Source organism: Macrotis lagotis, chromosome 1 (genome assembly GCF_037893015.1).
Source record: "Macrotis lagotis isolate mMagLag1 chromosome 1, bilby.v1.9.chrom.fasta, whole genome shotgun sequence".
Classification (NCBI taxonomy): domain Eukaryota; kingdom Metazoa; phylum Chordata; class Mammalia; order Peramelemorphia; family Peramelidae; genus Macrotis; species Macrotis lagotis.
In genome coordinates, this window is record NC_133658.1 from 704,469,779 (window position 1) to 704,494,111 (window position 24,333).

General features: G+C 33.2%; 1 protein-coding gene across 2 annotated transcripts in view; it reads left to right on the plus strand.

Annotated features, from left to right (window-relative positions):
* The window catches only part of DPP4 (dipeptidyl peptidase 4), a 109,017-nt gene that overhangs the window by 70,794 nt on the left and 13,890 nt on the right, over positions 1–24,333 (plus strand). For both annotated transcript variants that reach the window (XM_074215848.1, XM_074215849.1), the window contains 10 exons: positions 132–199; positions 1,244–1,297; positions 1,957–2,078; positions 4,423–4,470; positions 4,721–4,819; positions 9,645–9,714; positions 14,868–15,062; positions 17,585–17,639; positions 18,721–18,820; positions 23,305–23,369. In XM_074215848.1, the coding sequence (XP_074071949.1) occupies positions 132–199; positions 1,244–1,297; positions 1,957–2,078; positions 4,423–4,470; positions 4,721–4,819; positions 9,645–9,714; positions 14,868–15,062; positions 17,585–17,639; positions 18,721–18,820; positions 23,305–23,369 (876 nt within the window). The remainder of the gene's footprint in view (positions 1–131; positions 200–1,243; positions 1,298–1,956; positions 2,079–4,422; positions 4,471–4,720; positions 4,820–9,644; positions 9,715–14,867; positions 15,063–17,584; positions 17,640–18,720; positions 18,821–23,304; positions 23,370–24,333) is intronic.

The window sequence follows — 24,333 nt, forward strand, 5'->3', positions numbered from 1 at the left end:
TTTTTCTTCAGTAGGGACATATTTCAGTAGGTACTTAAATTGTACATATAATTTTATTAAGTCCTCAACTTTAATTAGCACATTCCCCCTCTAATTAATGACATTTTAAACATTTTTAAACCCCTCTTCAGGAAGAAACATTTATTACAGAAGGACAATGGGAAGTAATTCAAATAGAAGCTCTCACCAATGAATATCTGTAAGTATTCTATTAATAATGTAAGTATAAAACTTAATGACATAATAATAATAATGGATAAGGAAGTAATTGAATAGAAAGAATTTTGCTTTTTTTTGCAAGGCCATGGGGGTTAAGTGACTTGCCCAAGGCCACACAGCTAGGTAATTATTATGTGTCTGAGGCCAGATTTGAACTCAGGTACTCCTAACTCCAGGGCTGGTGCTCTATTCACTGTGCCACCTAGCTGCCCCCTGAGAGAAACATTTTTTTTTGTAAGGCAATGGGGTTAAGTGGTTTGCCCAAGGCCACACAGCTAGGTAATTATTAAGTGTCTGAGGCCAGATTTGAACTCAGGTACTCCTAACTCCAGGGCTGGTGCTCTATCCACTGTGCCACCTAGCTGCTCCATGAATATTGCATTTTTAGTCAGGGATTTGGGTTCAGATCCTGTTTTGTCATTTACCCTCTTTATGACTATGGGCAGATTTAGTTTTCTTATGTGGCATCAAAGATTTAGGATCCTGAGGGATCTAGGGAGGCCATCAAGTTCAACTCTCATTTAACACATGAAGAATCTGAAGTACAGAGAAGTTAATAAATACCTCTTTACCAGACAGTTAGTACATGAGGAAGGATTTAAATTCAGAAGGATTCCAGTTCTGTTGCTCTCTCTACTGCACAACTGAGCTGCCTGATAACTGTTGAATCAGGTGACCAAAAAGAAAACTTCCAACTCTAAACCTTTGATGCTAATATAGATTTTGCTTAGAAATAGGCAGAATCTCTTCCCCAAAAAAGTGGCAGCCCATTTGGAATTTTTTCTTTTAACATATGGTAACCTGATTTTCATATATGTTTAGTAGACTTGATATTATGCCACTATCCAATTCCATCTCTTTTTTCTTACCTATTCTATTCTACCATTGTACCTTTAGCTAAATGAGGCATAGGTAATTGGAAATTTGTAAATTTTTATCACTGAATGTTTCAAAAAGCCACTTGGTGTGTCCATTTTTGTTTACCATTGAGTCACTTGAAAAACTGTAACCATTTTATTTTCAGGTACTACATCAGTAATGAATACAAAGGAATGCCAGGAGGAAGAAACCTTTATAGGTGAGAAAAGTTCTATCAGGTTTTTTAACTGGAATGTTTTTAATTTTCAAACTTTTTTATTTTTGTTTTTCTTGTTTAACTTGGTATTTACTAAATTGCTGTTATCCATTGATATACAACTTTTCCTTTAATGAGCTCTTTTAAAAATTTTGGCACTTTAGCTTATTTTTATGCATCACTGGCACTTCCCAGTAACAGACTTTTTTTTCCTCTTCTCTCACCCAGTCCTCAATTGAAATTAAGTAGTATATTTAAGAGAAACATTGACATAATGACCTGATGACATCATAGTTTTTCATACCTATATGATCCATCATCCCTTTATTTAGAGGATAGAAATGAGTTTCAGTGTATGCTGTATTCTTCACATTCTTGGGAACTCCAGGGCATCATATACCAGAATTAAGATTTTTTTTTCCCAATTCAACAAATAATTTTTTTTTACATTACAGTATAAATTCAGTTATTTTTAAAGTATATTTTGTCATATTTTTACAAAACAGATTTAGGGATGTGAAATTTTAAAAGTTTATTTTCAGAAATTATTCAAATGTGACTTACTTTAGGACACTGATAACTTCTAACTGGAAAATGGGATCTTTCAGTACTCTGATTATTCATTAATCTAATCATTAACAATTGACTATTTACTTTCACAGAATTAATCTTGATTCGTCTAAAAAAGTGACATGCATTACCTGTGGATTTAATGCAGAACAGTGTCAGTATGTTTCAGTATTATTTAGTCCCAAAGCAAATTATTATCAACTAAAATGTTCAGGTGAGTTTCAACTACATTTGACCATGTAATCTCGTGTGTACTTTGTAATAGGGCAATATAAAATGCCTCCTTTCATTTAATTAATAACCAAGTCAGATTAATAGATTATTGTGGAATTTGTTTTCAGAGACTTTGAATTAAAATCTCAGTTTTGCTCCTTATTGCCTTGGTGACCTTGGACAAGCATTATCTCTGTAGGTTCCAGTTTCCTTGTCTATAAAATGAGAAGAAAAGAATAGGTATTTTCTAAAATTTCTTCTAACTTTAATTCCTAAGCCTTAAATACATTAGCTCTCATACCTTCTTTTAGATCATCAGACTATGTACTTAGATGCAAGGATCATGTCCCCTTCTCTGTTTAATTTCATTTTTCTTTTGGTACTAATGAATTTTATTTTGTAAACTCTTTATTTGGTAGGTTCAGATCTGATTAATTTTTAATGGGTAGTTTCCTACAATGGTTCCTAGATGGATCCTTAATAAATAATTTTTGTTGATGGCACTATTGGTCTACTCAACATCATTACGTATTTACATGAAAAGTAATTGTTTACATAGTGGCGATGTTGGACATTACCGCTGTTTAAATTGTCTTTGAGAAATTAGTTTTTCTGATGCTGAGAACATGAATCCTGTAAATATGTCCTTGCAAAGGGTGAAAGTACTTCTGTGAAACTTATCTATATTTGGCTTGGATTTAGGTGTTCTTTTGAGAACACCTACCAGTGTCATATGAAATTTATGTTTCTTACAGGAATAAAGATTCTGCATCATTTGCAAACAGAAATTTTGTTATTACCTTATTAAATGAAATATGCACTTTTAAAATGCACATTTCTTATACCATAATTTAGACAATCACAGAAGCAATCTTATACTGTCAGAAAAACAATTATAGTTTCTTATACAATTTTTCTCAAGTTCAAAATAAAAAAATGAAATTTCCATGGTCACTAAATAAAGATTTCCAAATTAGCCACTTTTTTTCCCCTCTGAAGACTGGTTCTTAACAAATTTGTTAAATAATAACAAGTGATTTAAAAATCAGAAACAGTAGCTGAAGCAATTTGTGGTAATTGAGATTGGCTATTTTTCAAACTGTATATTTCTTTAGCTTAGAGAGAAAAATGAGAGTTATAAAGCACATATGCATTCCCATAAATGCTACAACAATATCCTACCTCCCCCTTTTCTGTATCTTTTATTCTAGCTTTGTCTGTTTTATGTGATTGTGTTTATTAAGTGCTTTTTATTTCTCTATGTTAAGCACTGTGCCAGGTGCTGGAGATACAAAGCCAATAATAAAATAGTCTTTGACTTAGATTCGACCAGGGGAGACACATATGCATAAATACACATACATGCATATAGATGGGTACTCACACATATGTGTACATATAAATATGTCTATACACATGTGAACTGGATTCAGATTCTATTTCTATCATTTCCTGATTAAGGGATCCTGAAGAATGAATAATTTAAAGATTATTGCTTGTCTAACTCAGGATAGAAGGTTTACTCATTGGGTGTTGCCTACATCAATGAAATCACAGGTCTGGTTCATCTTTATCTGCCATTTTTCTAGTATGTGCCTAATGATTTATAGGGCATAGTGGAAGGGGCACTGGACTTGGGTTCAAATTATGCTTCAGGTACTTTTTAAGCTATGTGATATTGTGCACATCATTTAACAGCTTTGCAAGACCTCAGTTTTTCCTCAGTTGTAAAACGAGAGAGTTTCATTTGGTGATTTTAAAGGACCTTTCTAAATCTGTGATCCTATGGCTTCTGTCTTTTTCTCTGAATGAAATGTTCCCAGATTTTTTTTTAACTCTCAGGAAGTAATTTTTAAGAAATCACTACCAGAAGTTCATCAACAACAACTACCCTATAAATGTAAATCTTTGTCATAAAGGATTAGGAAAAATGGTGGTGCTGGCTAACTGAAAATTCATCATTATTGTTATTGAGTCAGAGAACAAATCCTCCAGATGATGGGTATTCTAAAATAGACAAAAAGGAATGTTGTATCTCAGGGAAATTCAGAAAGGGGACAGGCCTTTAGCTATCTATCCTCATTTTGCTAATAAGAAAATCAGTATTCAGATGAGTAAAGTGACTTATCTACTATTACTGTCTCATTATTAGACAGATTTTATGAAAAAGAAATTTTTTAAGAAAAGTAAATAATAAAACATTCTGGGAAAGTTGAAGATATTTGACATCTTTGAAAAACAGCAAATGCAACTATCCTTTCCTCTCCCGGTGTTCCCTTTCTCCATCTCCAGGCCCCTCAAAAATAATTTATCTAAACTTTTGTTTGCTTTTGTTATATTGACAGGTCCTGGTGTTCCCCATTACACTCTACACAAAAGCAACGATCTTACAGGTATCTTGTAAGCTCTCACCCAAATATACCAGCTATGTTGGTGTGTATGTAGTAATGGTGAATATGATTATAATCCCATCTATCATTTTCTTTAGTTTTAAGATCCTAACAGTGAACCTTGGAAAATACTTAGAATCTGATGTAGATATGGATTATGTATCAATGAGTCACATTTTTCTATTTGAATATATTGCATAATAAAAATGACTCAGACAGAAATGAATTACTATTTTTTTATTCCCTTACTTAGTACTTGAAGTGCAGGAAAACAACACAGAATTGTATAATATGCTGAATGAAGTCCAGATGCCCTCAAAAGAAATTGACGTCCTTAATCTGCATGGTACAAGTAAGTTAACTAAAACCTTTATGTTTGTTATTCTGTATCAGCATTTTCTAGGAACATCTATACGGTATTATTCTTTTTAAAAAATATATAATGTTTTATTTTTTCTTCAATTACATGTCAAATATAATTTTAAACATTTTCAAATTTTTTTGAGTTCTAAAATCTATCCGTCCCTCTATTCCCCTCTTCCTGAGAAAGCAAGCAATCATTTCTAAAACATTTCTTAGTCTTACAATGTTATGTGAGAAATTGAACATTAAAAAAAAGCATTCTCAAAAATTTGGTTTGAAATATAATAGTCTTATAATGAATTAATGAATGAAAAAACATTTATAGAGTGCCTATTATGTTGCAGAGCAGTGTTAGTTATCAGAGATACAAATAAAAAAGTGTAATTCTTCTTGCTTACAAAAGGCTTTCATTCTATTATATGGAGATATTATGAAAGTAGTTACCTAGAAAGAGAATTTGATATTGGGTATCAAGGAGACGGTGAGTGGAATTAGATGATATTCAATTGTCATTTCCTTTTTAGAATTCAGTTCAATTTAGAAAATATTTATTAATTGTAAGCTTGTAGTATTTATTAATTAACAGGTTCTGTCTGAATTCTGGGGATAAAAATAAGAAAAGTAAGATAGTTATTGCCTGCAAGGAGTTTACAATCTCCTGAGAGAAGACAATACACAAAAGGAAGTTGGATAGGACAGCCGGGGTACCTAGTATGGGACATCTTGTTCTTGAAGGCAAATTGAAGGGGAGCTGTAAATGGGTAATGAATTGAGCTCTAAGTCTAATTACTATCCATTATAAAGGAAGGCTTTAGGAAGTGTTGACTTGAGTTGACTTGATTATCATTCTCAGAAGAGGTTGAAAAATGGAGGTGGGGGTACATGGAGAGGTGAGTGTGGTACAGTTGGCAAGAATGGCTAGGATGGATGGCTGCATGGGATTTGAGTAGGGACAGGTTAAATATAGTGGTTTGGGTAAGTTTGCATTCAATCAATCAGAATTATTTGACCCTGGGGCAGGAGTTCTAATAAGGGTAGATTAACTCAGGAAAGCATGAAAAGTAGTAGATTAACTCCTCACAGAGAAGGAATATATGATCTATGGAGTTCCAGAGTGTGGTGTTACCAAAGGGAAAATGATGCCTGAGGAAGAGAGCTGTCACAAGGAGATGCAAAATGCCTGGAGGTAGAGAATTAATGAAATGATTATCTTTTTTTAAAAATGCTCTCTGAGATAATTTTAGGTGCTGTTGCACTTTAGATACAGCAAACTCTTTAACTCCTCATTCTGCCCCATCTAGCTGATAGTCCAGATTACAGTAATATTCTATGTAATTGGTTGCTGATAGCTTTTACTTAAATCAGCTAGGTAGTGTCAAATACTGTATCACCCATGGAGTGCTTTGCTTGTATTCCTGTTTCCTCATTTATACAATGAGCTAGAGAATGAAATGGCAAATCTCACCAGTTCTCTTCCAAGAAAACCCCAAACAGAATCAAGAAGAATGAAACATGACTGAACAACAATTATCTGTCATTCACTCAATTACATTTGGAAACTTTAGTCTTTGAACTTCACCTTTGTTCTATGCCTAGAAAATAATCAAATGTTAAATCTGCTTTCTCAGATATAGCTTTCTCATTCATCAGAAAGAGATAGAGTGAATTTCTGAATCTTTTACTAAAACTCATTTTACATATTGAACATAAAATATTCTGGTTTGAGCCTTGTTGCATCAGTACCTTAATGAACTACAGACTATTTGCAGAGATTTCCAATCTCATAGGACTCTTTAGTAAGACATTGTTGTTTATTTGAGTTGTGAACTTCAATATATCATCACTTATTATATTCTATTCTTTTCAGTATTGGCTTAGCTGATATATATTTGTTCTCAGTACCTAAACTACTTTTATCTTGAGCACTTTAGAAGCCTTACAAGTATTGAACCCAAAGAGCTAGACAGAGACTGGAATTTGATAAGTCCGGAGATCTTTATTCCTGGGGATTGCCTGGGGATGGAATACCCAAATCAGACAATACCTGAGTGTTTAGGGGATAGGGGTTTTTATAGTTGGGGGGGGGATACTGAGAGCAGGCAGGATATAGAAGCAAAGATTGTCTTATCATATGTAAATATGGGGTTCCTATAGACAGAAAGGGTCTTTGTTTGAAGATATTTCCAAAGATGGGGGGAGTCACATATTCATGAGCTTCCCACTGGTTTGAGGAATTTACTATCTTATTGTTCCAGCCACTCCTGGGGAAGGGGGAGGCAGTCCTGGAATTTAGCAGGTACAGCAAGATAATTAGGCTGATGAGGGTACTTTTGTGATTCTTCAAACAATTTTATGGTATATCCTGGATCCCCAGGTCAAGTACTCGAGTACTTTATTATTTTCAGACCCAAAGGCACCTGGCCAAATTTGTATTTCTTTTTTTTGCATTTTGTGTCTGAACCCAGATTTGAACCCAGGTACTCCTGACTCCAGGGCCAGTGCTTTATCCACTGCTACACCTAGCCACCCCTCAAATTTGTATTTCTGAGGAATTCCTCTGGGCCCAGAGGGACCCCTTTCTATACAGGAATCTCACAAACGTTGATATTGTACTTCACAAGTGGAAATTTTCTTTGACCTAGAGCAACATTAACTAGTATAATCTCAGATAAAATCTAGATAAGGACCATCTACATTCTCTTTGAGGGTTTGTTAACTGTAGTCACTAGGGTCTAGAGTAATCAACCATTTTCTACTCAACTATGTAATGAAACAATTGGATATTATTATTATTATTATCATTATTTTTAGGTTTTTGCAAGGCAAATGGGGTTAAGTGGCTTACCTAAAGGCCACACAGCTAGGTAATTATTAAGTGTCTGAGTTCGGATTTGAACTCAGGTACTCCTGACTCCAAGGCCAGTGCTCTATCCACTGTGCCACCTAGCCACCCCAGTTGGATATTATTAAAGAAATATTTTCATGGTATCTAGTCCAGTTTCATTCATAATTCTCCAGATTGTGACTTTTGGCATTCTCATGTTAGTGACCTTAGCCATCAGTAAATCTCTGGTGATCTTCATTTCTTATCCCTAAACAAATTAAGAAATGGTTAGCAATTTCCATTCTCTTTTTAAGATACTTTGTTCTGTTTTAATTTTTAATTGCTCCATTTCATATTTTTAATTTTGTATGCCACCTCATATATTTTTGGAAGTAAGCAGGGCACTCTAATAAATAGAAGTTATATAAATTAAGGTTTTCCTTTTCAGCTGCCTGATGAGTTTTTCTCCCCTGGTATCCTAGGAAGTTAGGATTACAGTTTCCATAAAGGCTTTTCAAGAAACTTCTTTCAAAACAAGTTGAGATGCAGGATGAGATGTTAGAAGATCTCTCTATAGCTTAGAGATATGTAACTCCTATGATTTAGGAGTTATATAAAAAAATCTATTCACAGAATAATTGATACTTCTGCCCCCTCTCCCTCATCAGCCTCTCAAATGAGGGGGAAAACTTGGAAAGATGACATGCTTTCAGAACTGAAGTGTGTAAGTTTAGTCACCTGGCATTGATTGGAGAAGATCAAAGGTCAGATGGTTATGAGTCATTAACAAATCTCCTTGAATGGTTCTCCTTATGATAGATCAGTGATTTTTATATTTATATTTAAATATATATATATATATATATACATATATATATATGTATAAATATACATATATAGATATATAATGTGCACACACATAATGGAGACTTCAATTTTTGGTGCTTGCTTCAGTGTCACATTTAGTTAAAACATAAAAAATAGAATTATCGTTCAGTGCCAGCACACTGTAAGGTATAGAGCAGAGAGAATCTATCTTCGTACATAAAGAAACCACTTCTTCCTCTTTCATACTAAAATAACTGCCAGAAAAGTAAAACAAAAAGTAGAAGAGATAAAGAAAATGGAGTTAAAAACTATTTTAGTTAGAAATAGTCTTATACCTTACTGGATTCATTTTATCTTTTCCATATATACTTTAAAAAAATCCTAGTCTAAATTTCTATTTTGAATTTCAGAGAAAAGGAAATTAATTTATTTAGGGAGAAGTGTTATTAAAATAGATTTGTAAATAAATTGAATACAAAACTAAGATGAATTATCAAGTAAATGATAGATTACTCTAGGTCTCTAGAATTCCTTGCTTGATTTCATAATTCTAAAATGGCAACACAGTTGCAAAATTTTATTAAATCAGAATTTTAAAATCAAGTTATGTCCAACTGAATATGTGAAATAGCTTCATGAAATTTTAGGGGGAAAGGAAAACATTTTGGAGGAAAAACTCTCTCTCTCTCTCTCTCTCTCTCTCTTTATATATATATATATATATATATATATTCTATGTCAGCAACAAAATATATATATCTTATCTTTGAGACCAAAGAATGAAATAATATAAATATAGTCTTAGAAATTCTAGGAGTCACTTTAATAGTAACAATCACTCTGTTTTCTATTGATACAATAGAAACAATTTTATTATTTGAATATTTTGAAACTAATTTTACAGGATATTTTAGATCTTTTTAGAAACACTAAAAACACTAAAAACCAAACATCTTTCTATTCTATTATACTCTGTCTTTCAGGCTTTTATTGTACCTTATAATATATAATTGTGTGTGTGTGTGTGTGTGTGTGTATCTATATATCTATGCATGTTTATTCATGTGCATATATGTGTTTGTATACATTATACATGCTAACATAAACACCCATACCATATATGTTTTTTTCATAACTCATTCACCTTTTGTTTTCCATTTAGGGTTTTGGTACCAGATGATTTTGCCTCCTCATTTTGATAAATCCAAGAAATACCCTCTTCTTATAGATGTGTAAGTATGAATCAAAAGGATTAAAAAGTGTTTGTGGAGGTGGCTAGGTGGTGCAGTGGATAAAGCACCGACTCTGGTGTCAGGAGTACCTGAGTTCAAATGTGGTCTCAGACACTTAATAATTACCTAGCTGTGTGGCCTTGGGCAAGCCATTTAACCCCATTTGCCTTGCAAAAAAAAAAATCCCTAAACAAGTATTTGTGTATTAATAGTCATGCATTACTTAATGATTTTTTTCCTGGAATTGTTTTCTGAAGGATTTATTAACTTTTTTCCCTATACTTTCAGAAATGTTTAGTAAGAATTTCATTATTTTTCTTCATCTATTTTGGAATCAGAAATCTGGGAAGGTTTTCCTGCTCTTTGTGTTATCATTCTGCAGAAGCACTAATGTAGGTCTCTTCTCTCATACACCTTCTCTTAAGTAATCTAAATTTGCACCTTCTTCAGAGAGGAGGTGCACATATTCTGCAAATGTCACGAAGACCATTCTTTATCTCATTCTGCAGTTGCTAGTAATTTAATCTTCAATTTTCCTTTGTTTCTAATTTTGAAAGAGAATTTTTAATGAACAATACCTATTGTTTAGAACTGATGTTCTTGGGGCTGCTAGGTGACTCAGTGGATAGAGCACAAATCTTGGAGTCAGGAGTACCACAGTTCAAATCTGACCTCAGACACTTAATGGTTTGCCTAGTTGTGTGGCCTTGGGCAAGCCACTTAACCCCCATTGCCTTGCAAAAACTAAAAAAAAAAAAATTAAAAAAATTATGTTCTTCACTATCCCTTTCTTCTGCCTTATTAGAACACCTCTCAATTATCTTTGGAGTCTTATTTTTCTTGAGACTCTGTTCTCATAATTTTTGAAGAAGAATTTGATTTTCTTTTCCCATTTAATGAAGGAATGAGGTATGAGAATATTATTTATTTAGAAAAAGCATAAAGCCTTTGTCTCAGAATTATAAATATCGAGATAGGTCACATTGTGTACAAATCAATAGTCACTTAACCTTTTCTAAATAATTCAGTTCTAAGATGGCAACATTGTTGCAAAATGTTATTAAATCAGAATTTTAAAATCAAGTTATATCCAACTGAGTATGTGAAATAGCTTCATGAAATTTCAAAGGAAAAGAAAACATTTTGGAAGAAAAACTCAGAATATAAGTCAACAACAAAATAGATATCTTAGCTTGGATGCCAAAGAATGAAGTAATATAAATATAGTCTTAGAAATTCTAGGGGGCACTTTAATATTAACAATCACTCTGTATTCTATTGATACAACAGAAACAATGTTATTATTAGAATATTTTGAAACTAATTTTACAGGATATTTTAGATCTTTTTAAAAACACTAAAACCAAATAGTTTTTGTCTCTTCTATTATACTCTCTTCTTTCAGGCTTTGATTGTACCTTATAATATGTAATTTTGCGTGTGTGTGTGTGTGTATCTATATCTATATCTAAAAAAAATTATAGTGAAAACTGTATTCATTATTATTTTAATATTTATCCATAGCCATAATATCCATATTCTAAATGCTTATTGCTATCAATTTCCTCATAAATTTAAAGCTAGAAAAAGTTGTTTATAGGTAAAATTTTAAAACCAGGTCTCTGGAAAAACAAATTATACATACTTTTTTTTTGGTAATTATAAAAATTATTATTTTTTCAGTTACATGTAATTTTCTTTTTTTTAAAGATTTTATTTACTTTGAGTTTTACAAATTTTCCCCCATTCTTGCTTCCCTCCCCTCACCCTCCCACAGAAGGAATTCTGTTAGTCTTTACATTGGTTCCATATTCTATATTAATCTCAGTTGAATGTGATAACAGAGAAATCATATCCTTAAGGAAGAAAAATAAAATATGAGAGTAAAATTACTTAATAATATAACTTTTTTTTTCTAATTTGACAGCAATAGTCTTTTGTCTTTGTTTAAAGTCCATAATTCTTTTTCTGAATACAGATGGTATTCTCCATTGCAGATAGCCCAAAATTGTCCCTGGTTGTTGTACTGAAGGGATGAACAAGTCCATCAAGTTTGATTATCACCCCCATGTTGCTGTTAGAGCAATTACATGTAATTTTCAACATTATTTTTTATAAAGGTTTTTACTTTTCACATTTCCCCAATATCTTTCTTCCCTCCCCTATCCTCATTACAGCAAGTCATCTGGTTATAGGTTATACCCATAGAATAATGTTAAACCTATTTCCATATTAGTCATGTTGTGAAAGAAATGTAAGAACAAAAGAAAAGTTCCATGAGAAAGAAAAAGGGAAAAAAATTTTTTTAAAGTCAAAATAGTTTCTTTGGTCTGCATTCAGACTCCATAGTTCTCTCTAGCATTTTCTACCACTAGTCTTTTGGACTTGTTTTTAGTCACTGAATTGTTGGGAAGAGCTAAGCCTCTCGTGTGCTTATCATATAATGTTGTTGTGTACAATATATTTCTGGTTCTGCTCCCTTCACTCAGCATTAGTTCACCTAAATTTTTCTAGATTTTTCATATGCTTATGATATCTTACAGAATAATAGTATTACATCACATGCATATAACCATAACTTGTGTAGCCATTCCCCAATTGAAGGGATTGAAGTTGCCAATTCTTTGTTATCAGAAAAAGTGCTACTATAAATACTTTTTGTTCTTGTGAGTCTTTTTCCCTTTATTATGATCTCTTTGGGATTTAGACTTTGTAGTGGTATTGCTGGTTCAAATGTAAGTATAATTTTATAGCTCTTTGGGCAATTCCTCTCCAGAATTGTTGGACCAATTAATCACAGCTCTACAAACTTTATTAGTGACTCAATTTTCCTATATTCCCTCCAACATTTATCATTTTCTTCTTTTTTGTCATTGTAACCAATCTGATAGGTGTGAGGTTGTACCTCAGAGTTGTTTTAATTTACATTTCTTTAATCAGTACTGATTTTGAGCATTTTTATATGATTATATATAGTTAAAATTTCTCTGAAAACTTCCTGTTCATTTACTTTGACAATTTGTCAATTAGGGAATGAAATGTATTCTTACATATTTGACTCAGTTTTCTATATATTTTATAAATAAAACCTTTTATCAAAAATGCTAGCTGTAATAAATTGTTTCCCACATGATAGATTTTTATGTTTAATCTTAATTATTAGCACATTCTCCATCATTTTCTTAAATCTTGGCAGTGAACAAAATAGTAAGTCAAGTCCTGATTTGTAGCATTTATAAATATTCACATGGAAAAATTTTACCAATTAACACCCATGCTGATGGTCTGAGCTGGCTCAGGCACATCTCTCATTGTTAGATCAGTTCAAGATCCTCATTTTATTTTATTTATTTTTAATTATTATTTTTTTTTTGCAAGGCAAATGGGGTTAAGTAGCTTGCCCAAGGCCACACAGCTAGGTAACAAGTGTCTGAGACTGGATTTGAACCCAGGTACTCCTGACTCCAGGGCCGGTGCTTTATCCACTACACCACCTAGCCGCCCCAAAGATCCTCATTTTATAAATGAGCCAGCTGAAAACCAAAGAAGTCAAGATCTAAGGTCATAGAACTAGTAGTTAAAAGTTAGCATGACCAGCATAAAAACCAATAACTACAGATCCAGTGCTTTTTCTTCTAGGAATCCTTGCCTTGTAGGAATTTATATCTGTATTGCTTACAAAAACTTTGCTTGGTTTTCTCATTTGTATTCCAATACAGAATGTGAATCATGGGTAGAGAATTGTGCTCAGTATAGTTTCATTATAAAATCACATAGATAAGTGGTCAGTTAAGAATAAAATTAGGGTAATAAATCTCGATTTAGAAGAAATCTTGAGGATCATCTAGTCTAAATTCCCTTATTTTAATAGGTTAAGAAATTAAGCCCCAAAGAGATTTAGTGACTTTTCTTCTTAATCCTCCTATCTAGTCACCTTCTTTCACTGTTTTGCAACAGTTCTCAAGTATCTCTTCACAGTTACTGATCTCACTACCTCATACCTAGGTTATTATAGTCCTCCCCAACTGACCTTTTTCCTTGGATCTCTCACATCTCCAATGTTTGTCACTCTAATAACTCTTGTAATCACTGTAAACCACTCTTGTCAAGTAATTTTCCTTTAGTGGAGAGATGGCCCTGTGACTCCCTTAACTCAGTCAACTCTAGTACCTTTCTAGTTGCCTCTAGAATAAAATATAAATGCCTCTATTTATCTTTTTGTGTCTTGTTTTGTTTTGCAAGGCATTCGGATTAAGTGGCTTGCCCAAGTCACACAGCTAGGCAATTATTAAGTCTCTGAGATTGGATTTGAACTCAGGTCCTCCTGACTCTGGGGCCTTTGCTCTTTCCACTGAGTCACCTAGCTGCCCCACATTGATTTTTTTTTTTTAGATTTTTCAAGGCAATGGGGTTAAGTGGCTTGCCCAAGGCCACACGGCTAGGTAATTATTAAGTGTCTGAGGCCGGATTTTAACTCAGGTACTCCTGACTACAAGGCCAGTGCTCTATCCACTGTGCCACCTAGCCGCCGCCGCCCCCCCAATTGATTTTTGAAAGAAAATTCTATGACATTCCTATTGAACATAACTCTCTACTCATATCCAAAGGGAATATTGCATATTTGGAGAGTACTGGATTTGGAGACAGGAAAATTTGTGTTCTAGTCTCTTCTAACACATTCTGGCTGTGTCACTTGGGGCAAGTCAGTCCCTTAACCCCAATTTTGTGTTCAGTGCAAATCATTAAGATTAAAAATTGCCTCCTCCAAAATTATGAACAGCATTGATAGAAGGTATAACTTTGTCTATGATTTCCCTGTACCAGTGAAATTTTAGATTCATTTGCTATCTCTCCTTTCATAGCCATTAGTTAAATCTTTTTAATATAAAATGTTGATCTATGGAATTTGTGTTTGACACTGAAGGAATCATTTGGAAATAAAACTGAGAAACATGATAGTGGCAAAGATGCAGCTATTATGGTTATGTTGCTAAGATATCTTGAGTCTAACTTGGACTTCTTAATGATGTATAAGAATTCAATTACATGATAACAAAATTCAAATTTCATTTCCCCAGGGAAGATAACAAACAGCAAGAGTATCTAATTAGATGCACAGTTGCAGAGGCTAATATTTTTGGAATCTTTCACAGATATGCAGGACCCTGTAGTCAAAAAGTTGACACTACTTTTAGACTAAGCTGGTCTACTTACCTGGCTAGCACAGAGAAGATTATAATTGCCAGCTTTGATGGCAGAGGAAGTGGCTATCAGGGAGATCATATCATGCATGCAATTAATCGAAGATTGGGAACTTTAGAAGTTCAAGATCAAATTGAGGCAGCCAGGTGAGTATGTTGGAAACATTTAAAAGCTCATGTTATTTTAAAAAATCCATACATGTATGTATAAAGCATAAAAATTTGAAGCATCATAATATAAATAGGTAATCCCTCATCACTGCCATGTCATTGCTGTTATTAAAAAATAACATACACATATCACTTTCTTCCAAAAGCACTTGTAAATTTCCTTTTTTGTATATAATATATGTGAGTTTAGAATCCAAATTCGACAATACTGAATGAGAGTAATTCCAATTTGTTTATTTGTTCCAGCAATTTAGTCTTCTACAATCCTGTAAGAAAGGCAGTAGAAATATTATTATCTGCATTTTATATATGGGGAAATTGAGACTCAGAAGAGCAGCATAACATGGCTAGTTAAGTGGCAAAGCCAGAACTTTAGATAATTTGTTTTCTTAGCCAAGGTTTTTTTCCCCCTATTCATTTGGAGAAAATGGGATTAATAAATGGTTAAATGTAGGAACTAGAAATTAATCATTTCATCTTATTAAGTAGTGGTTAATTCATTATACTAAAATCAAACATGTTCCTGATTGTAGAAAATCATTGATCCTTTCCTTTCCTCATTCAGCTTCTCAGGGAAAGGATAATGGTCCCCCAGGGAATGTTGCCTTTTGACTGGAAATATTATCTCTAAGTCTAGGCTATACAGTTAAAACAAGATGTTGCAAAGATGGCACTAGTTCCAAGAAGATGATTAAAGTGTTGGGAAAAAATGCCTGGAAGGAAAGGCAAGAGAAATTGGAAGGCTGTACAGTTCAGAACAGGAAGTCTTCCTTTTGACCAGCAAACAGTCATGAGATAAGATCACAAGAAGGATGGCCAATTGTTCTGTATGTTAAACAATTTCTTTGCAGCATAATTATGTACTATTATTCATTCTGAGTTTAAAGGAGTTTTTTACAATACACATAGAAAACAATATAATAATGGCTTTGAGTTTTCTTTCAAGTTTCAGGTAAAATCCTACCTTCTATAGGAAGCCTTTCCCAATCTCACTTTATGTTAGCACCCCCGCTCCCACCCGCCCCCACTGATTATCTTCAGATTATTCAGCACACACACACACACACACACACACACACACACAAACAGGTATTTGTCTGTGCATAGTAGTTTGTATGTTATCTTCCCTGTTAGACTGGGAGTTTCTTGAGGGCAGGGGCTCTCTTTTTGCCTTTTTTTGTATCCCCAGCATCTAACACAATGTCTGGTATATAGTAAGCACTTAATAAATGTTTACTGACTGAAAATAAGAAAATATTATGAAAAATAGTAATGTGTTGTTCTTATTACCTCTAAGAACTTTTTATAGGAAAAATGTCTATTATGTTTTATACCATACAGAAAAAAACATGAACAAAAAGCAGGTGATATAAAAATTACTGATCTCTTAAACTTTATCAGAATCCAGTTACCTAAGCCTTAGAAATATATTATTGGAGGAAAAAGGGAAAAATGCGTTATGAAATATAAGTGACATAAAAGCGAAAGATAACAGGATTTATTTTAAAATATCAATCAAAAAATGAAAAACCTCAAACTGTCACCAGAATACAGCATTTATTATTTTTAAAATTGTTTCAACTATTGCTCATTCATTTCATGTCTCTCCCATTAGGAAAAAAAAACCAAAGTGACAGTCAAAGCAAGCAATGTCTATCTATCTTATTCTTTTGGGGTCATTCATTAGTTGTTTTTTCCCTTCCCCATAAGGCACAGATGCAATCAAATGACATATTTTTCAAGCTAATGGAAATATTTTAAAATAAAAGAACAAAATAAAGTAAAAGGATCATAGGAGTCTCCCTCAGAAGAGCTCATCACAAGCATGTTCAGATTCTGAGCTCTCACATTTCTGTCCAGGTCCATGTTGTCAGGCAGAGATTTTGTAAAACATGATATTCACAATTGCCTTCTTTTGGAAGGTGCTGAGCTAATCAACACCCAACATTTGAGAAAACTATTTGAGTGAATGGTGTTTAGGTTTTTAGGTAGAAAGCTTAATGATACATTTTTTAAAAAAAAAATCCTTCCCACTCACTAGATCCCCAGATGTTCTCTCTGGCCCTTGGGCTGCTGCATTGCAAGGGCAGTCACTCTCGAACTCACAAACATCTGGATAGATTTAAATTCAATTATGTAAAGAAAAGTGCATCTGGGCTGCAAATTTTTATATAAAGCTGTGAAAAAAACTGCCAGGATTTGTTTTCTGTGAATCATACACACACACACCCGCACACATACAAATTAAGCTAAGAACATTCCATGGAATCCAACAAAAGGTAAAACATTTGATTTTTGTTTCTTAGAATTAAACTATTTTAATATTAAAAATTGGAAATTAATCTCAAGTGGTTATTTGATTTTCATGGCTTTTTGGAGAGGTTTTAGATTCTAATTTTCTTTTCATCTTCATTTAAAAATCATAGGTAAATTAAAAAAAGGTGGGTTACATTTCTGCATGATACTGAGCTTAATCCAATGAACTTTTGATATTTTAGACAGTTTTCGAAAATGAGCTTTGTGGATGAAAAACGAATCGCAATTTGGGGCTGGGTGAGTAGTTGTTTGGTTGGTGAATCAATATTTGTGTTATTTATTACATGTCTCTCAGAACAGAAAGTCTTTCCTTTGATGAGCAAACAATCATAGAATAAAATCATGACTGGTGTGACTAGTTTTTTTTCTCTATGTCTTAAAGTTTCTTTATTGGATAATAAGTGTCATTTTAAAAGGTCCAGCATAAAAGAAATATTGGACTGGAGTTTTTTGTTTTTTTTTTAGCAGAATCTTAACTAAAATAGCATAGATGAATTAATTTCTCTATTCCTGTCTCAGGTTTATCTCATTTTTAAAAGTAGAGGGTTGAATTTAAATCTTTGAGATCCCATCTTATATTCTTTGATTTAGAATAAAATAGAGAAGATACATGCGCTCTTTTAAACTATTGGAGGACATTTTGATCACCCCATTGGCTGAACAATATTAATGGTGCCTTTATTTGAGACAGCTGGGTAATGTAATGAAAAAATTTGGATTTTGGGTCAAGAAGACCAGTTCAAATGTTTAGATACTTATTACCTAGGTGATTGAACTACTCAGCTTCAGTTTCTTTCATCTGTAAAATGAAGATAATAATAGTACCTACCTCATGTTGCTGTGAGAATCAAATGAGATAATGCATGGAAATAAAGTACTTTTTAAATCTTATAAAGATCCATAAATACTTGCCATTATTATTAGTCTAAATTCATACTAGAAAATTATAAGTTTAAATTACCTTTTACTTTATAGTAGTATATCCTGTGATCTGTTTAAGGAAATGCACTTACCCTACCATTGTAAGGAAGATTCCAGTTTAAATGTCTGGGCTTGTAATGTATGTTTTCTCAGCTGAATTGAATATAGTCAAGAAGGGAACAAGGAGAAGGAAGAGGTGGCATATTCCCATCCGTTTTCATCAAATCTATCAAGAAAAGATACCAGAGTTTTAAAAGAAGAGTAGCCTTGAAATTTCCTGTCTCTAGATTTACAGTACAGAAAGATGAAAAAAATTTAGCAAACAGTTGTTTAGGAGATATCTTTATTCTTTTCTTTCCATTATAAATAAATAATTATGGGTATATTCATCCCTTAGTCCTATGGTGGATATGTCTCCTCAATGGTCCTAGGATCAGGCAGTGGGATCTTCAAGTGTGGAATAGCTGTAGCCCCTGTAGCACGATGGGAATATTATGGTAAGTGGCTTTGTTTTTTGTGAAATTCTAGGGGGCTTACAAATATCACATGCTTTCTATATAGTTTGTATCTTGACATATTCTTTTGATCAGCTTCTAAAATATCCCAAATGGCATCTCTTTGTAGGCAGATAGTTGTATTTTCTCCAATTTAGTTTTAGCATTCACATATTAGCGTCTGGTGGGAAGTTGGATTATCTTCCTTCAGGAACAGAACAGAGCACCTGTAATTAGGACTTGAACTAGAAAGGGGAAAAGAACATTCCAATGCTTTTCTGGAAGGTTTAAATTTCATTCCACTGCTAATGAGAGGTTGTATATATCATATTGGCTGGAGAACTGGACTAAGGCTCTCCTCTAATGTATAACAGGCTATCTGACCCAAATAAGTCACTCAATCTCTCAGTATTCTAAGCAACTTTTGAAGACTATAGGTTGCAGAGAAAGTGCCATGTGCTCTTGTAGAGGGAATTGGTTCCATATGCTAATGAAACCCACAGGTCTAGTTCTCCTCCCTACTTATTAGAGAGGATGAAAGCTTTCATAGAAGGGATACCCAGTTCCCCACTCTAAGGACAGAAGGATAATTGGGAAGTAGAGGAATAGGGGGGGGAAAGGTACTTTTCCTAGTTCTCATTTGCTGTTGTCTCAAGACCTGGATGTAATATAAAAACAGATTCATTGATGTGAATATGGTGAGTAAATATTAAATAGTCTAATCCTACATTTCACAAAAATACACATTTGTCATTCAAATAATGTAATGTAGGAAATAGAATCCAGTTTTTTCTACAAAACCAATTTTAGTGAATATTATTAGATTCCTGATCATAAAAGATAAACTTATTTTCCAGAGGACTATTTTCTAAATATTAACTTTTCTATTTATTTTCTTGTGTTTTTTTAAGATTTGGTTTTTAAGATCACTGGTGGCCTAAAATAAGTTTCAGTGACTTTTTTTTGGGAAGCATCATTTGCTAATTCCTTTTCCCATCCCCAAGAAATCTCCCTCCCTAAAAAAGTTTTGTTTATGTCTATGTGTGTGTGTGTGTGTGTGTGTGTGTGTGTGTGTGTGTGTGTGTGTGTGTGAAAACTTTGCCATAAATAAATCTAGTCATTCAGAATAGATACACACAGAGACCATGTCCAAACATGATTTTCCTTCTGAGTCAATGTGTTCTCTCAGTGGAAACATGTCTCATCCTATGTCCTTTAGGTCCTCAATTAATCATTGCACTGAACAGAACTTTATAAGTTTTAAGAGCTTTTCTTTACAATGCTTTTATTCCTGTATATTTGTATTGATTCTGTTTACCCTGCTCACATCAGTTCATCCTACTCAGGGGTCTGAATTTACTTTTTAATAGCATAGTGATATTCATTATATTTATATACCACAAAGTTGTTCAGCTATTTATTCCCCAATTGGTGAACATTACTTAAGGTCTGAGTTCTTTGCTTTTTTAAACTTAATTACTTAATTTCTACCTTCTTCCCAAAGGAAACAAGAGGGTAAAATTAAATCAGAATTTTGTTTGAAATTTGTAGATCAGATGTATACCATGGAGGCAATGTAGAGATTGACAGATTGCCTTCTGTGGGGGTTGGGGGGAGGAGGGTGGGATCAGAGGAGGAATTATGGAGCTCAGAGTGAATAAAATCTTTAAAGTAATTAAAAAAAAGAAATTTGTAGATCAGCTTAAGAAAAGCTTAAGCTTTTTAAAAACCCATGTTATCCTTTTAAACTATAATAAATCATCCTTAGTGGTATTGTAGAAGCAATGTCTGTCCTTATTTGAAAACTAACTTTATTTTTTTTTTTTAGATTTTTCAAGGCAGTGGGGTTAAGTGGCTTGCCCAAGGCCACACGGCTAGGTAATTATTAAGTGTCTGAGGTCGAATTTGAACCCAGTTACTCCTGACTCCATCCACTGTGCCACCTAGCCGCCCCGAAAAATAACTTTATTAAAATGTGTTGAACAACTACAATGATAGTTTTTTCCATCTTAAATTAAGATTTTTCAGAAACAAAAAAAATCACACTTAACGGGAGGAACCCCTTCCTCAGTGATAATTTCTTGACATAAGTGTGTCTTATGCTTTTGCTTTCATAGCTGAGAAGATAAACTATTGAATGGTGAACAGTAATAGCCTTCCTTATAAGCCGTGAGATAAAAGTTTTCAAATTCACAATAATTTTATGGAAGCTATTTTTTTAAATGGACATAGTTTTAAATCATTTTCTGTTAGAAATATGTAAAGAAATTACTATTTGTGATTAACATTTCAAATAATTTCTTATTAGTTTTTTGAAGAAAAATCAGTGAATCATGATTTTGCAGAAAACCAACAAAAATTCATCCTTTGAATTAAGAATAACTTCTCAAGCTACTCTCTAATACCAGTCATCTATCTCAAAAGATGTTTAGGAAGACATAGAATGTGAATTGTGTTTGGATGAGGTCCCCTTTGATGAGACTTCTCAGAAATGGCTATTAATACAAAATTGTAGTTTTCCCATTGATGGAGAGGCATCATGGAGTAGTGTAGAGGTGGCCTTTGAGGCAGCAAGACTCTGGGATGTGGCTAAGCATCTGATATGTTCTGGTTAGAGGACCATGGGAAGCCCCTGTCAGTGTTCCAGACAACCATTTAAGACTGAATTGCCAAGAAAGTGCTGACTAGTATCAGTAAAAGGAGTTTCTTCATATCAGTGAAATCACAAGTTGTCTTTTTTCTTATCTGAGTCCAGAGAACAGATTTTCACAAACACAGCAACCACATTCTTTATTATTGTATCATGATCATTTCTAAGGATCTACTCCAAAGCATTTCCAGAAGAGACTTTTCTTTCTCATGTTTAGGGTCCAATTGGCAGGAAAACAAAAATTCTATTTCAGAACCCAAGATGAGAATTGGATATACATTTCTATTTTTATTAAGAAAATTAATATTTATTAAGTGCATACTGTATACCATCCTCTGTGCTAAGCATTCAAGAATGCAAAAAGAGACAAAAGACAGTTCCTGTCTACAAGTCTCTTATGGGGAGCAACAAGCAGACTATATATAGGATAAATAAGAAATAATTAAAATAGGCAAGACAATGGAATTATGGGATAGTGGGAAGGCTTCCTATAGAAGGAACAATTTATTTGAAACAAGTCAAGGTGATTGGGAGGTTAATAGAACAGAGGAAGGATAGCATGCCATGAATGAGAGCCATAAAATTTTATTGTTATATAATGTTTGCATATCACCTACATTCCCCAATGTAACTGTCCCCTTTCCTGAGTGTCATCCCTTATTTAAAAAAAAAAAACTAACAAAGAGGGTATAAAACTGTTCAGCAAAATTAATTTATCCAAAAAAAGCCAGATAATTTCCCACACTCTTAATTATCCATTTCTGCAAAGAAATGACCTTCTAAGAGTATTTTTTTTGGTGCCAAGGTACTATAGCTTTATTATTCTTGTGTGTGTGTGTGTGTGTGTGTGTGTGTGTGTGTGTGTATTTGTAAATAAAGGCAATACATAAGCAGTGTGTAGATATATGTGTCTATCACCATAATAGGGATGTTGAGTTAACTTTTTACCTGTTCCTTGTTTAACAGTTAAGGTATTTTATATACTTTTCTACAGGCAGAATTTAATTCATTTTGTCTTAGGGTTCACATTAGCTATATCTCTGAATTTGAGGTAAAAACCAGTAATTGATCACTGTGCTTTTGATAATGGAATTGAGCTGGTGTATGAATATGCAAAGCAAATGGCAAATAATACAGAATATAACAAATAGAAATAGTTCTTACCTAAAATTCTAATCAAGTTCATTATGTAGAAATTCCAAGTTGCATTTAAAAATGCAGGAATGAGTACTTTAGTGGCTAGTCATGAGCAATCCCCCAAGCTCCCCTAAATAGCCTCATGGAAGTTTCTTAAATGTTCTTTCATTTCATTTAGACAGTTAAGGTAAATTATATCATGATCCAATTGAAATATCTCAAAAGGGTCTAGAGAAATTGGTTCTTTGTAAGAATCTAACATTTTGTAGCTCATAAGTAAATTCCCCATTTTCTGTAGTTGGATGATTATTCAATTTGTGAATGATCTAGTTTGGCTTAGGACACAATGTTCTTCAATCCACAAGCTGAGTCCCAAACTCTAAATTGTTAGGAATAAGTGTAGAATGTATTAGAGCCATATACTAAGGGAATATAACATTGTTGGTAGAGTTTCATGTATGTCTTACAAGATTGTATGTTTCTGGGATTGCATTTTATATGTCTATAGCTATATAATCTCTCTCTATATACACACACACACACACACACACACATACATATTTGGGGGATTTTTCAGTTTCCTACTTTTATTTTAATGCTGTTATCACTTAACATGGATAAAAATGTCTATAAATTAAGCCTTTTAAAAGAAAAAAAAATCCCTCTTGTATGAAGTGAGCTGTTTCTTCTGATCACATAGACTCAGTATACACAGAACGCTACATGGGAATGCCAACTCCAGAAGATAATCTTGACCACTACAAGGTAAGAAACAACAATTTGCATTGATTTCAAATTCCAATAAAGCATTCTAAATGTCTCGCAGTACATATTTAGAATTTTTTTTTTCATTCCCTGAAAAAAACTTCTTATGTAGACACTACACAGGTGGTTTAAAAACACACTTGGGGTTTTCCCAAGTATAGGCTATACAATTGTAATATTTATTTTATCCTTAAACTCTATATAGCACATCTCCCATTCTTTTCTGTAAGAATTTTCTTCAGTAAGTGTCAGCATTTGAAAGAACATTTCTAGTCCAAGTCAAATAAATTTTTCTCTGTGTCAGGAACCCATGTAATTAGGAGCTATTATTTAATGTGTTTTCCTGTTTTGATTTTTGAATTCAATAATGATACTTTTCCTTGATCTGTGTGAAATTATAAAGTTATTTTGCATGCCACAAGTAAGAAGTTAAAAAAATTAAAAGTACTTTTAAAATAAAGAATATATTTTAATAATGGAAGGAGAGTAACAACATATTGAGATACTCATTTGGAATCTTAATGTGTTTTGAAAACATACATAGTAGTAGGTAGATCAGTGTTTTCATAGTATAAATTACAATTTTGAAAATAACAAACTGAGTTCAATATTCCTTCAGGGGCTAGAAAACTTTTTAAGCATTATATAGAACCTCTAAAGAGTATCATCTCTTTTAATAGAGTAAATAACTTTTTACTTCTGGCTAAACATGCACCATTTTGTGGCAGTAGAGTACAGGTGAAAGGCTGCTGACTTTTGAGCCAGAGAAATTGGCTTCCAATCCAGCCTCTGTCACTTACACAACCTGTGTGACTTGGAGCAAGTCATTTCATCTCTGGAGGATCTCAGTTGCCTCATTTTACTGTAAAATGAGGGTATTAGACTAGTTGGCCTCTGAGGTCCCTTCCAGCTCTAAATTCTATTATCCAGTGATTGCATCTACATCTTTCATTTTCTTGCACAA